This window comes from Conger conger, chromosome 11 (assembly GCF_963514075.1).
Source record: "Conger conger chromosome 11, fConCon1.1, whole genome shotgun sequence".
Classification (NCBI taxonomy): domain Eukaryota; kingdom Metazoa; phylum Chordata; class Actinopteri; order Anguilliformes; family Congridae; genus Conger; species Conger conger.
The window spans coordinates 19,419,786-19,434,982 of NC_083770.1; the positions used below are offsets into that span (position 1 = coordinate 19,419,786).

General features: G+C 47.6%; 1 protein-coding gene across 10 annotated transcripts in view; it reads right to left on the minus strand.

Annotated features, from left to right (window-relative positions):
- Window positions 1–15,197, minus strand: part of LOC133140343 (multiple C2 and transmembrane domain-containing protein 1-like) — a 171,698-nt gene that overhangs the window by 20,549 nt on the left and 135,952 nt on the right. For all 10 annotated transcript variants that reach the window (XR_009710007.1, XM_061260227.1, XM_061260221.1 and 7 more), the window contains one exon: window positions 6,245–6,301. Coding sequence is in view for 9 of the 10 variants with exons in the window: in XM_061260227.1 (XP_061116211.1) it covers window positions 6,245–6,301 (57 nt within the window). In the remaining variant the exon portion in view is untranslated. The remainder of the gene's footprint in view (window positions 1–6,244; window positions 6,302–15,197) is intronic.

A 15,197-nucleotide genomic window follows, 5' to 3' on the forward strand; every position in this document is an offset into this window, starting at 1 on the left:
AGACGCCCCCTTGTCACAGGGTCTTTAAGGGCATGAAGCGCTTCATCTTTCGGTGGAGAACAGAAGAACAGAACCGGAGGGGCAGCCCAAACTTCTCTCTCACCCCTCCCTCCTTCTCCTCGTCACCTGAGGACACGCGTGGCCAATCACGAGCTCCGCTCAGCAGCCCCAGAACAAGTCTGGCTTCTTTTCCTTCCTCGTCACAGTTTGTAAAGTATTAAAATAATCCTGCCGCACTTTTCAGCCCAATTATGTACTATATCTGTGCCATTAGTGGGGAGGGTGGCGTGGGGGCTGTCTCTCCCTCATATTCTCTGTCCCATATGTTATCTACAGATAGGGTTCAGTGTACTGTGGATAATGTGCATGAGTTAGGATGTGATTTGTGCAGTGTGTGGTGAGGGATGGTGAGGTTCCTCCTGACAGGGGCGTGAGGGCGGGGGGGGCGGGGGTTAGGTCCTGCCTGTGAAACGGGGGACACACACGTCTACAAGATCCTCACCAAAAACTTCAGGCCACTCCACTATACACACGCTAAAATCTCTGGTCTCTCAGGTAAACATGGGCATTGTTGAATACCATGGCAAAATCACAATCATTGTAAAAAGATATAAGATATAAAATGTCCTGGAGGTGTTCTCCCTCTAATATGAGCTAATAGGGATATGGGGGGGTGGGGGGGGTGGGGGCAGATTTGGACTGAAATGGTGGTGGCTCTGTTTATGGGCGGAGAGGGGGAGGGGAGGTGGTTCCAGGTGTCATGGAGACGGGACTCTGTCACCCTTTGCCCCGGGGCAGTGGCATGCTGGGATACCTCTGGAGCTTACACCAGTCGTCACGGAAACCTGCCAGGGCCCATCGATAACCGCAATTAGATTCATGAGTACTGACTCAAAACGATAAAGAGGAACAAGATTAGCCTCTTCCTTACAGATACCCGCCTTCCTCCTTTTTTTTAGCTCTGCCCTAAAGACCCTACTGAACGGTTAGGGAACATATTCACGCATTTACAAAAACAACGCACCGGAGCACTCCTTCCGTGCTGGGTCCAGGGAGGACCAGAAATAAAAACACTGGATGCATTAACCTTTTAAACTGTGATGTCACAAATATGCAATTAGAATGTTCTTAACTGCACATTCCAATGCTGATGTAACAATCACTACTGGTCATTGAAGGCAAATGTTCTAGAACACTTATTATTTAGAAAAAAAACATTCCATTAATTCTACTACCAGGCAACCAACATCTTCCCGGTCCTGTGTTATTAAGACTTTGTGCTGTGAGGAGAAGGGCTGAGAGACATCTCCTCAGCACGGTAAACACCCAGACACGCGCAGAGATGAACAGCTGCTCCACGTGTAAAAAGGCTCGAGTGGAAGCCAAAAACCCACAAGCAAGACATGATTACCCCCCCGTCCATTTCACCTGCACTGTCTCTCTCTCTGCCTGCAGGGAGCTCAGTACTCCAGAACCCAACCATGCCTGGAAGTATAATATCACTGCTCTATTACCCACACCCAGCCACCACCACTATCCCCAAATACATCCATTACCCGCACTGGATGGGTGTGGGAAAATAACAATCATGGTAAAAAAGAAAATCCAATTTTTTTACATTAATGAATTGCCACATGATTCCTTTGCATAAGGAAAACTCACATTTCTTCCCTGAATATAGAACTAGAGAGTGAACCAGTAAGACCTGCTCATCAGAAATTAAATGAATGAAATGACAGATCCTGTGCTACTGTACACTGTTTCTGGGTGACTGGACTATGGGGGGGGGGGGGGGGGCTGTCTCTGATTCTCCTCGTTCTAAAGGACAAACCCGGCGCCGGCTCGGCTGTGTGATCTCAGGACCGGCAGCCGAGGAGACGGCTGCTGGAGCGGGGGGGGAGCAATGCATGATGGGACCTCCCAAGCGTGACAGACGCGCGCGGCTCGCGACGCCAAACCCGCCCGTCATCAGGAGCAACAGACTGCGGGAGAATCAACAAACCAACCAACGGAACAGCATCTGGAAGAGCGCAGGCACCGGGGGCGCCATGTCTGCTCATAACCCCTCCTCTGAGGGGGAGCCGGCGCCCAGGTGTGATCTCACACACTCCCGCTGGTGTCACAGGGCTGACTGAACAGGAACGGGGGTCCTGTGTGGGACGGGTGTGACGCGGGGGCCCTTCTGTCCCCAAACCCCCCCCCCCCCCCCCCCTCCCCCGTCCTAAAAATATGACAGACGAGACGGGGCCGGGCCCGCGGGAGCAGCGCTGACACGCTCATTAAAATTTAGTTAGCACGTTAGCATGTTAGCGCGTGACGCGTCTAAGCTCTGTCCTCGCCCGTGTGTTTGCTCTGCCTGGTACGCAGGTGTTTGTTTTGTTGTCGTTCCTCGCTCTCCCCTCGCCCCCTTCCTTGTTGTCATCATCGTCGTTGTTGTTGTTGATGTCAGGAAGCGAGATGACAGCGTTCTCAGGGAGATGGGCCGAGCGCATCTGCACGTTTACCGCGAACGCTGTCACCATGTGACCCATACGCCCCAGTAAACAGGGTGGGAGGCAAGAAGAGGTCTTCGCCTGGGGCAGCCTGTAGCCTAGTGGCTAAGGTACATGACTGGGGCCTGGAAGGTTGGTGGTTTAAGCCCCGGTATAGCTACATTAAGATCATTGCAGCTGTAGGACCCTTGAGCAAGGCCCTTAACCCCACATTGCTCCGGGCGGGATTGCCCCCTGCTTAGACTAATCAACTATAAGTCACTTTGGATAGAAAGCATCAGCTGAATAACTAATGTAAATAATGGACCTTCTCCTTTAAGCTGTCTCCTGTCTGTTCACCACATTGTTAGCTGGTGAGAACACTACTTCGCCGTGCCTCGAAGACGTCACATTTCCCCGTTTGCTAATTAGCTCATTTCACAGTTTCCTGAATTCAATATGACACTGAATAATGCTGAATTGTGTTTGTGTAGCAGATAATGAAATACACTGGTCCACATTTCTTCCATCCTGTCCAAACTGCACAATGATAGTTCTGACGATCTATAATCGTCACAAGTCAAGGCAAAGTCAAAGCATACAAGCTTAAATTTACACACAGCATACTCAGAGACTCAATCCCATGTTTAAAACCCTTATAGTGTGAGGTCACAAATATGCAATTAGAGTGTTCTTAACTGCACATTCCAATGCTGATGTAACAATCACTACTGGCGACTGAAAACAACAGAGTTCTAGAAAACTTAAAACTGAAACCTACTCTTCAAAGGGTTAAGAAAACCTCCAGCACTTGTGCCACAACTTGGTTTTAAGTTAATAAATCTCAGGCTGGAAACACCTAATTAGTACCAACTAGTAACGAGAACATTCGTCAGAAGGCCTACACGACCAGGAGCGAAGGAAAGACAGAACCCTATCCATCTAGTGAGAGAGAGAGAGAGAGAGAGAGAGAGAGAAAGAGAAAGAAAAAAACAGAGGAGTTGAACTCCATTATTCCTCTCTGTCCCTTCAGGTATCTACTCAAGTTTAACCACCGAGCCGTCCCCATCAATTAGCCCAGACTCTCTCATTTGGAGAGAGTGGCTAAGACTTCCAGAGAAAGACACTACTTTTCTCAATCGCCCAACGATCTGCTAAGTGAAAACACGTGTCGGGGCGGGGGAGGGAGATGGATCTTAGGAGGTGCCCGGGAGGGGTCCTGGTGGAATGAGAAGCAGGTGCTCCGTTTTTGTGCCATGTAATCCCCCCCAGTTAGCCCGGGGACCAGAGGCGGTCCTGCTAACGGCGGCCGCCAAGGTTAAACATCTGGGACACATGGCGCGCGCCCGCAACATGCGCTGCAGGTTCAATTAAAAGCAGGCCTCGGCACATTTAGTCATCTTTTTATACCTTCATCTGGTAGGAAAGGCCCCCTCTGACCTGACCTTAATATTTTAATATTTTACAATCCCGGCAAACAGAGGCGGTAATGAGCACGGCGGGTCACCGCGCTACCTGCGCCGGGATCCGTCCCACGCGCCAACCGGCGGGGGGGAAGACAAATTAGCTCAGCCTTAAAACCCCATTTGTTGTGCGTTTAAGCAGGAATCAAGGAGCGGGAGGAATGGGGGGGGGGGGGGGGGGGGAGAAGAGAAAGGGGGTGTCAGGAGAAAGAAGGAAGAGAGAGTGAGAGAGAGAGAGAGAGGGAGGGGGGAGCGAGGGATGAAGGAGGAGGGGGTTGCAGGGTGGCGAGGGAGAGATAGGAGAGGAAATGAAGAGAAATACAAGCCTTTTGAGTTCGGCGGCTGAAATGAAAGGCTAACGCGTGGCTGCGGTGATGGATCAGGACGCAGGGAGCGGCAGCGTGGGTATTGTAGTCTTTGTGGCCTCGCCGCTATCCGCGGGGCCGCGGGTTGGACGCGGCGGTAATGGGCCGCTCTTGTGCGGAGTAATAATCGCCCCGGAATCTGACGGCGCTGGGCTGAGGAGCCCCCTCATTTCAATGTGAAAGTCGGGAAACACGTCTGTGATAATCTGCGTCTTTTCAAACCGTCTGTTCGGTGAAAAATCATGTACAGGGAGAATGAACTGCCCTGTTGCAGATTTTATTTATTCTTCCCCCACACTCACGCTCAGCCATTTTTCATAAAGCACGTGCCTGTTAGTGACGGACCTTTGTCTCCATAAGTGCTTTCAGAGATATCTGCTTAACCGTTTAAGCGTGGATGAGCTGTGTGTACCGTTTCATTTTATTAACCCTTTGATCTGAGGCCTGTCACTACAATGGCAGTCCCTGCTACTTGCGGAGCTCGAAAAGAAGTCTGTTTGCAATAATACGATGGGAAAATATCTTTGGTCGATACAATTCTGCTACCCCTTTTCTTGTGCTAAGGTCTATGCAATTAAATTAGCATCTCAGCAAAAACCATTTGCACGTTCTTTTGACATTACGATATTGGTGTTTTTTTTCATGTCACATCAGATAAAGTTTAAGTTGAAGGTGTTCACGTTAAACACAATTCACTGGAAGGAACACTATGGCCCTTACATAGGTGCTGTGGACCCCACAAATCCTTAGATCCCACCTCCATCCCCTCTGTCCTTCCCCTTAATGCACCACAAATCCCTGCTATGTTGTATGTGTAATGCACAGGGGAAACGGTGTCTAACAAGTACATGCACAGAAAATGCACGAAAATATTGAATTAACCCTTTAATATGTGATTAGAATGTTCTTAACTGAACATTCTAATGCTGATTTCGCAATTACTGGTACTGAAAGTCACTGAAAGTAATTGTCACCAGTTCTAGAACACCGGAAAAACAACATTCCAAAAAGCCTACGAACTACGAAGGGTCTACAACTGTTAAAATATTTTTTTTTGACATGTGATCAAGCAACTCTGCATACACTGTAAATTGCAGATTATATAACAGGTGCAGTGCTCCATTTGACTTCACAGGGAATACTAATGAATGGTTTACAATAAGCTCCGAGGTTCTATTTCTTGTCCGTTACATTGTAACGGACAATCGTCAAACCCTCACACGACCCAGAGTTTTGGGAACCCCTCCTCTGGAGAAACCCCAGGGCCTAAATGAGGGCCTAATCCACCCTTTTTGGGATTAGATTGCTGCAGGTTTGTGTTTCTTTTGGATGGCGGATACACACACTCATAATGCGCATGCCTCCTGGTACTGTTCAGTCTGTTCAGTGTCAGTAATTCTGCTTCAAAGACCCGAAGCGTATCAGAACCCCAGCACCCACACACCCCAGCCCGAGGGGCTACCTTTCTCAGCGAGAGCTTCTTTCGCCTGTCTGAGAAATAAAAGGTTTATATATAAAAATTCAAAAAAATTCAATATCACTCTTGGACGGTGTGACCGCACGTCGGTTCTCGAGCACAAAAACGTTCGTGCTGTCGGACACAAGCTTGTCCTTCGAGTACCACGTCGCCACGACAGCCTGTTTTTCTGAAGAAAGTGCCGCCAATTTTGTCATTTCTGTGAGCAGAGGGATTCTATCCGTTCTCAGAGGAAAGCAAGAATCCCATGGAAAATGAGGGGAAAGGAGATATATTCACACACCGTCATAAAAAAGCTGTTAGGAAGATGACGGCTGAAGCCCACGGTGAAGCTTTAAGGCAGGTAGCGTGTAGAAAACGTGTTTGGAAGGGAAGTGGGAGAGTGATTTAATTTGCCTGTTTTTCCCCCAGTCTTTGAAACAGTGTCATGTCTAAAAATGCCCGTCCCTGGGTAGTGGTGATAATTACCTTGTCATCTTTGTCAAACTCCTCTTCCTCGTCCTCCAGCAGATCCTCCACCGCTTGCTGATGGCCACAACGAGAACGACAGAAAGAGATAGAGAGAACGAGTGAGAGAGAGGGGGGGGCTACGTTTAAAAGCAAAGCACCACTGACTATCACAATTAACATACTTTAAGTTAGTGCGCTTCATTGTCACTCGTGTCAGTTCCAGAAGCTTCTACCCGCTGAAAGAGCCCCCCCCTCCCTCCCTCCCTCCATCTCTTTTTCTCCACCCACCCTGTACCACATCATTTCTGTTTACCCGCCTGAGCAAAGATGAAAACTGTATTAGGTCTTCAGACGTGTGACGTCTCTGACATTTCATACTAAAGCACTGGCTCCCTGGGTCAAACCCAACGGAATGGCGGCCATTTCAACATTCTAAATCAATGCTCAGAAAATATCAGTAACTTTAGGTCAATTATCATGAACCATCCAATTAGCTATATTCAAAATATAACTATCTAAATTCGTAAGCCTGTTAATAAATGTCATGCACTTGCCGGCCATTTTTGTCAGACTTAAAATCCACAGAATAATGAATAGATTTCAAGTCTGTGAATCAGTCAGTTTTACACCTTCCACAAAAATTTGATTCAGAGACACCGTCCTTCATCGTGTTCATTTTTTGTTAAACTTAACACGGATGCCTGTATTCATCAAGAGTTTTCAGTAACACTATCGCCCCATTCATTACATTGTATTAACAGGGTAAATACACAGCTACTTGTGCAGTTATTAAACAGCTATTTTGATTTCAGAGGTAAGTACTATGAAATAGCACCATGAATCAAACTTAAAGTGCAAGTTGTACAGTACCCCTGAAATCAAAATAAGAACCAAATAATTACCCAGTGAATACTACATTGTTAACGGCCAGTAAAATAAAGCAATACCAAGTTTTCTTTATAAAAAATAACAGCACACATAGGTAATACTGGAGTGATTTAATTTGCTTTCCATCGAAGCCTGCACCAGAAGTTCTCTAACATCTTGGTAATTACACAATTTATATATAGACAGGTGCACTATAACTACCATATATTACACTGTTATATAGTATTTATAGCTATGTAATTACTATACTGTAGCGTGTGAAATTACTAAATAATGACCAGGCAGAACACACATATCAGCTAAGCTGCTGCTGGTAATAACAGGTGACTTAATTAAGACTTAACATAGCTTTGCTTAATTAACCCCATTCACACAACCAAACACTTATGTAAGTGACACGGTCTGAATCTGGTTACTTTTTGATTTGGACTGAAATGGATCAGTAGCTGTTGGATGTGGTCACATGTATTCACACATCTTGAGTTAACCACTCCGTTTTTCTACATCCCTTATCACTATGAGGAGATAGCTACTTGTGAAATTAGAGGAATATCACAGGAACATCTGAACAACGTGCTGAACTATGAACATTGTAAATTATTTTATAACGGCGTCTATGAGCCTGATCATAGCCACAGTAGTGTTGGCTCAGTAAATAAATAGCACAATGCACAGAATGCATCTCCCTGGTGGGTGATACACTACAGTGGTGGCTGAGATCCCCCACACACGCATAGACACTTTAGAACCTGTAATAAAAGATGCTATATAAGCACAATCCATTATTACTATTAAACTATATACTCCAGTACCCCGCCACCTTCCCTCTGTGCATGAATGAGATATGTTAGTCTCCCCATTATCATTTTCAGAGTCTCTTTGACACGACTTACAACAAGGATGTGAGGATCTAACAATGAATTCTTGCTTTTTTGCATCAAGGAAAAGTACAAACGCAAAAATGCACAAAGACAGAAAAAGAATGAGCTCCTTTGCAGGTTTAAACTCAACACTCTCATGAAGCTAAATACAGAAACATTCAACAGAGAAATACAAAAGAATAACCGAACAAAGAGTACAGTATATTCAGGTCTCATTTGAGAGGCAGATATTCTGACTCATTCCCATTGTATAATGATTCTGAAAAGGCATATTTGTGCCAATACAGTTCATAATGAAGGAAGTGGTTGGCTGTGTTGCATGCCTGAATCCAGTACATAAGCATCACAACAGCTTAACCCTTTAAGTTACATTACATTACATTTTTGGCAGACGCTCTTATCCAGAGCGACGTACAACAAAGTGCATACCCATAACCAGGGATAAGTTCGCTGAAAGACCCTAGAGGTAAGTACAATTTCAACTGCAAGTTGTGAGGTCACACGTGCGATTAGAATGTTCTTTCACTGAGCATTCTAATGCTGATGTCACAATCATTACTGGTGACTGAAAGCAATGTTCTAATGTTCACAGTTCTAGAACACTGACTCAGGATTTTGAAAAAACATTCCAGAAAATGGTTACGTTTTTTTCAGAAGGTTCTGGCTGCAATGGTTTATTAAATAGATGTGCAGTGGTCAAATTTCCCCACATGGAATGAATGCATGAATTAAACTGTTTATCGTGGGAAAAGTGCAGGTATCCAAGCCTAAAGAGATGTCGACAAAATGCCCAGTATCCAAACGTGGCATTTAAATGTCTCTTTAAGCACACCCAAAGCAATAACAGACAATGGCATCCTTTTACAATAATGTGTGAAGGCTCGGCGCATGAATACAGATTCCCTGGTTTAACAGGCATTGGTAGATGGGTTGCAGTAATCTTTTGGGGATGTATCTCATTGATTGACCGCGCTGTGGTGGTGCCAGGTTCGGGGTGTGGGTAATTACAATCTCGCATCGCCTCGTTTGCTAAGCAGAAAGCACCAGCTCTGCTATTAAAAATCGCTCATTGTGGGTAAGCAATTTGCTGGCGAAAAAAAAATCTCAGTCAATTGAAAAGGCCGTGGGTCCTCTGGAGGCAGGGGCGCGGGCAGCAGAGGAGCTGGGAGTGAGCGTGTCTTTTGGGCGGCTCTTTCCAGAGAACAGCTCCTGGGGGTCCCGCCGAGACGTGTGCGTCACGTGACGTTCGGCTCAGCGCCCGCCGAAACAACACCAGCCATTTTATTCATATTTTTAAAAAAGGTTCTGGAGTTTTGATACAGAGCAAAGAAAAGAAGTCATTTTTTTTAGAAGAAGAATTGCTGGGGGAAGCTGCTTATGTAAATGAGTCTGGGGAACATTGAGAGTTCAGGGCTGTTGCGTTGTGTAGTGGGCTAGGCTGGGTTAGTCTGCTTTGGGTAAACAGCCCCGGTGCTGCAGACATTTCACAGACCGATCGATAACACGGAGCGGTTCAGCGGCAGTTGGGATACAAACGGGTGGGTGAAAGGCTGTAATGGAGCAGCCTGGGTAATTATCCCAAATTAAGCACCGTTCAGCTCTCGCAGTGAGCCGCGGCCCACACAGGGGACGGAGCACCGCAGCCGCAGAGAGAGCGGTCCATAACGTCCTCAACGCAGCGCCCTTTCCCTCTTTCACCGTCTTTCAGACGAGACATTAAACCGAGGTCCTGACTCACTCTGACACTAACTCATTAACGACCCCACGACACTGTTCACAAAGAGCAAGGGGTTCCCCGGTGTCCTGCCTAAATTCCCAGCCTGGCTCTTTCAACCCGCCGCCTAATCCCCCCCTGATCCCTCTCCACCTCAGCTGGTGTGTGGTGAGCGTTCTGCCGCAAAATGGCTGCTGTCGTATCACCCAGGTGGGAGCTGACATTGGTGGTGGTTGAGGCAAGTTTACCCTCATCACTGTGAGCACTGTGAGTGTCTAGAAAAGTGTAACATAAATGTAATCATCTATCTATCTATCTATCTATCTATCTATCAATCTATCTGTCTTGTGTTTTAAATGCGTGAACTGCCTCCCGGTTTTAAAAAACTGGAAGAGAAGGAAACAAAGAGAGGAGGAGAGAGATGATGTCTCTGATCTCCGTTCTGCTCTCAAAGGGGAAAGGGGAGAGGAGACGGGGTAAAAACAGAACAACGGCCCTGTTCATGCTCCAGGATGAGTGTGTGAAATCATGAAATGCACAATTATCAGCGTGTCTGAAGCTTATCAGAGATAAACAAGCCATCTGAAAGCAGCGTTTCATTATGTCCAGTATTGGAGTACAAACCTCTCACTGATACTAATGCACATACTAATGCATTACCCATCTTAAGTGCACAGTATCAACTGATGTCTGTCACAACATCAGAATAATTATTACAAACATTACTGTTGGACACACTGTAAAATCTTCAGTATTAAATCGACTCTAACGGAGAATGCAGGATTCCTTCCGTTCCATCCATTATCCTAACCCGCTTATCCTGAACAGGGTCGCAGGGGGGCTGGAGCCTATCCCAGCATACATTGGGCGAAAGGCAGGAATACACCCTGGACAGGTCGCCAGTCCATCGCAGGGCAATGCAGGGCAGCCTGTAGCATAGTGGTTAAGGTAAATGACTGGGACCCACAAGGTCGGCGGTTTTAATCCCGGTGTAGCCACAATAAGATCCACGCAGCCGTTGGGCCCTTGAGCAAGGCCCTTAACCCTGCATTGCTCCAGGGGAGGATTGTCTCCTGCTTAGTCTAATCAACTGTACGTCGCCCTGGATAAGAGCGTCTGCCAAATGCCAATAATGGAATGTAATGTAATGATTCCTATAATACGTTATTTAAGAATGTTTTGCACGTGTAGAAGACGTCCTTGTTGTAGTAGGGGGGTGAGATGGGTATGCAGTTCTGTCTTATCAGAGGGATCAACACCGCACGTGCGTGATTCATATTCATAAGTCAAACAGAAATATGCAGCATGCACAGTAACCACTGGGCATAACTAAGATCAATACAGTATAATCAACTTTTTTTTCCTAATCAACTCGTCCAAACAATTAAAAGCAAGAAAAATGTTGCGTTGTGCCCGTTCACGGTTTGGCAGGTTCAGCGATCATTAAAGCAATCTGGCCAAAGTATTCGTGAAGAAAGAAAGAAAGTGTAGCGCTTGCATTTGCATGCGAAAGTGAAAGCTAAGGACGAGCATTGATTGAATGCAGATTAAAACGCGCGCGTATCCTCACACCCGTTCCCCCACGCGGGCTCCCTGACTGCTGTGTGAACTTTCTCTCTGTCAGACGAGTGCCGTACTACAGGGGCCCCGGCAGAAGCTGGTCTCAGCTGCGCGCTCTTACCTCTAACCTTAGGAATGACAGGCCTGGAGCTCTCATCCTCCCAAAACATCAAACTCTACCTCCCCCCCTCCTCCTCCTCCTTTTGAAGGAGAAGCACTTCACCCTCTCCTGCTGTATGGGCATACGCAGCTCTGTGTGCTCCGGCCCTGGAGAGGAGAGCCTCTAACCGAGCGTTTCTTCCCTCCAAAACACGCATATCTGTGGGGGTGCCCGTCCCCACGCAGCCTGCCAGAACTGGCAGTGGAGGGAGGGGGAGCGGGGGTTTGAGGGGCTGGGGGGGTGTAGCTGATCCCATGTGGAGATGGGGGTAGAACTACTGGGCTCAAACAGAAGGGAGGGGCATGCTGGAGGCAGGGGGGGGGCGAGACATCTTTCACACTAAATAAAACCACGAAGGATCGGGAATGTAAGTTTGAAAGTACAGAAAGGCCTACAGGTGTGTGTGTGTGTGTTTGTGTGTGTGTCTTCATTAAGCACAGCTGCACTAAAAGTTACTCCTGCCTCTGTATCGACTATCAAACCCAGTAGCGGCAGAAGTGGAGATACAAATGAAAGGTAGGTAGGCAGGAAATGCGAACACTGAAATATTAAAAACCGATAAAAACAAGCCTACGCCAGATGGGGAACGGAACAGGACAGGTGTGAAATACAAGGACAGAAAAGTGATGCGATGGAACCAGCACATCCCATCACATTATGATATGTACCATCACATCCCATCACGTTATGATATGTACCATCACATCCCATCACGTTACGATATGTACCATCCCATCCAATCACGTTACGATATGTACCATCACATCCCATCACGTTATGTACCGGAATATCCCATCACGTCACGATATGTACAATACCATCCCATCTATGTGCCATCACATCCCATCACGTTATGATATGTACCATCACATCCCATCACATTATGATAAGTACCATCACATCCCATCACGTTAGAATATGTACCATCACATCCCATCACGTTATGATATGTACCATCACATCCCATCATGTTACGATATTTACCATCACATCCCATCACGTTACGATATGTACCATCACATCCCATCACATTATGTACCAGAACATCCCATCACGTTACGATAGCTAGATCTCAGGAGGGAAAGAGGGGCCACCCAACCCCCCCAAATCAAATTCCACACCCCCCCCCCCATTATTTTTGTTGTATTGGTGTCCAATTTCAAAAAATCCCTAATAAAATGTGATGTTTATCGTCCCCCCGTAGTCGAAATGAGATCTGCGTGGGTGCGCGCTGGCTGTGGCTTCGGCGGGTACCGAGAAGCCGAAAGGAGCGCTGAAAAGTCGAGAAGTTGCGCACCTGCCCCCTCCCCTTTGTCGCTGACACAGTGAGTCGGGGTAGAGAAAGCGGAACAAACAGGTACGGCGACGACGGGCAAAAAATAACAACAGCAGACACGACGGCGACATCATTAAGGAAACGGGCCGGCGGAGCGCTGTGATGAACCCCGTCTCTCTTTCTCCGGCTTTAAACACGGGATACGAGCTGCAGGCGCGGGGGAAATCAGCGGGGCCTGTAATGTTCCCAGTTAAAAGTGACATGACCTTTTGATTTTGTCACCTGTCAAGCGGTGCGGGTGTCACGGGCGCAGAGGCAGAGGCACGTCTTTTGCCGTCGCGTCGCGCTGATTTATTTTTTCCCGCCCCCCCCCTCGCCCCCCCCGCCCCCTCGGCGTCTCACAGGTGGAGCGGGGCAATGGCGGATGGCGGGTTCGGGGGCGACGCTCCGGCAGATTAAAGCCCCGCGGTGCGGAGTGACTCCTCTCCGCTCATCGTTATTCCGCCATCGACCCGTCCCCCCCCCTCCCCTCCGCCATGCACCTGTTTTAACCGAGGGGGGGGCGCGTTCGCGGCACGCCCTAAATGAGCGCCGGATCTGACAGGGGTTGCGCTTCAAAGCGGACTGATCCGGGAACGGGCGGCGGGTTTTGATTGGGTCGGGCGTTGGCGGTCGGGGCCTGACAGGTCTTCTTCTTCCGCCGGCACGCGCCCCACCTCCGAGACGCCAGCGATAACGGTAAAAAAAACAAACAGCAAAAAAAAACACACAAAACACAAACACGCAGCATCATTTATTCATGAAGCTCTAGTGGAGGAGTTTGTTTTTAAATTAGAAATCAGGGGTGAGACGAGTCGGCTCAAACAAACGGGGACTGAAACTTTGTTCCGCCATTTTGTTTCTGCCAGCAGGCAGGGGAACGGGAGGCCGGGGGTGAAGGCGTTCGGCGCGGCTCCTCGATGTCGGAGCCCGCCTCCAACCCGCTCGCGACTTTCCACGGGCGGCACGAGGCGATCGGGAGTCGCTGTCTGACCCCGCACGTCACGTATAAACCCAACCGCGGAAAAGTTAAGTCTGGAAATATGTCAGCCTCTTCAAAAAGTGTTACAGCCACAAGAAGCCAAAAATATTCGCGCGAAACCACCCCCTCCTCCCATTGCAGAACCGTAGCGCCGGTTTAATAGACAGAGAGGTGCGGGCTCTGGGAATACGACAGGCTGCCTCTTTGATTGAGTTACCTCTGTCTGAAGCATGTCAAACGACACAGCCGCTCAATATTTACACTGCTCGGGAACGCGACTGTCTCTCCATATTAATAACCACTTTTGATAGTCACCCACACTTCAGTGCCCCCGTGGTAAAATTAGATATTGATTGAATACACAAAAAGAATAAATATGAGCAAAATACAGGTTTGTTTGTTTAGGGTTTTATATATGTGTGTGCTAGCAGACACCCAGCAGTCCTTTTGACTTTACAAGCCCCAGTCAGAGAACTATCAATCATTACAGCCCCCTGACAGTCAGACTCCCGCTAAGCTAATACGCGACTTCTTATTCCCCCATGCGACCTGTTCAGGGCCTGCTGGGTAATGGGTGGCCCAACATCCTTTCAGTGTCCGCTACGATAAAAACACAACCAAGGGATCTACTCCACACAGCTGTTCAGAGTTTCCCTATCGGCGGTTGATTTCGACGTGGTCTTGCTCGCTGTTAGGAGGTATGATACAAGGCTGGGGATGGCCCACTGATCACGGGTGAACAGACCAATGAAAGCAAGAGCAATGGGTTCTTACCGCCTTTTATTAAACAAAAATCTGATTTACCAGAAAAATAATTCTGAAATAACGAAAAGGCCAACCAGGCAACCAAAACCGTCTAAAGGAGGAATCCAAAACTAGACATAAAAGCCAGATTAAAACTTGCCAGAGTTCACCAAAACACCAAAACACCAAAATCACCCCTCCTCCAGGCCTGAGAACCAGGCCACTTCTACAGCCCAATAATGAGGTAATTGGCCGCAGCCATGGTGATTACAGTGAATCACTGCTGTGGCCACACCTGTAGATAGGGCCGGTGCTGCCACCTGCTGGACATGGCACCTCACAAGTGCCCCCTTCAGACACAGAGTGTCAAAACACTCTCATGAACTCAGTTACTGTGTACACGTTAGTACTGTTGGTCTTGCACTGTCCTAAACTCAAGCACTGAGTACAAGTTAGTACTGTTGGTTTTTCACTGTCCTAAAATCAGGAACTGAGTACAAGTTAGTACTGATGGTCTCTCACTGTCCTAAACTCAGGAACTGAGTACGAGTTAGTACTGATGGTCTCTCACTGTACTAAACTCAGGAACTGAGTACGAGTTAGTACTGTTGGTCTCTCACTGTACTAAACTCAGGAACTGAGTACGAGTTAGGACTGTTGGTCTCTCACTGTACTAAACTCAGGAACTGAGTACGAGTTAGTACTGTTGGTCTCTCACTGTCCTAAA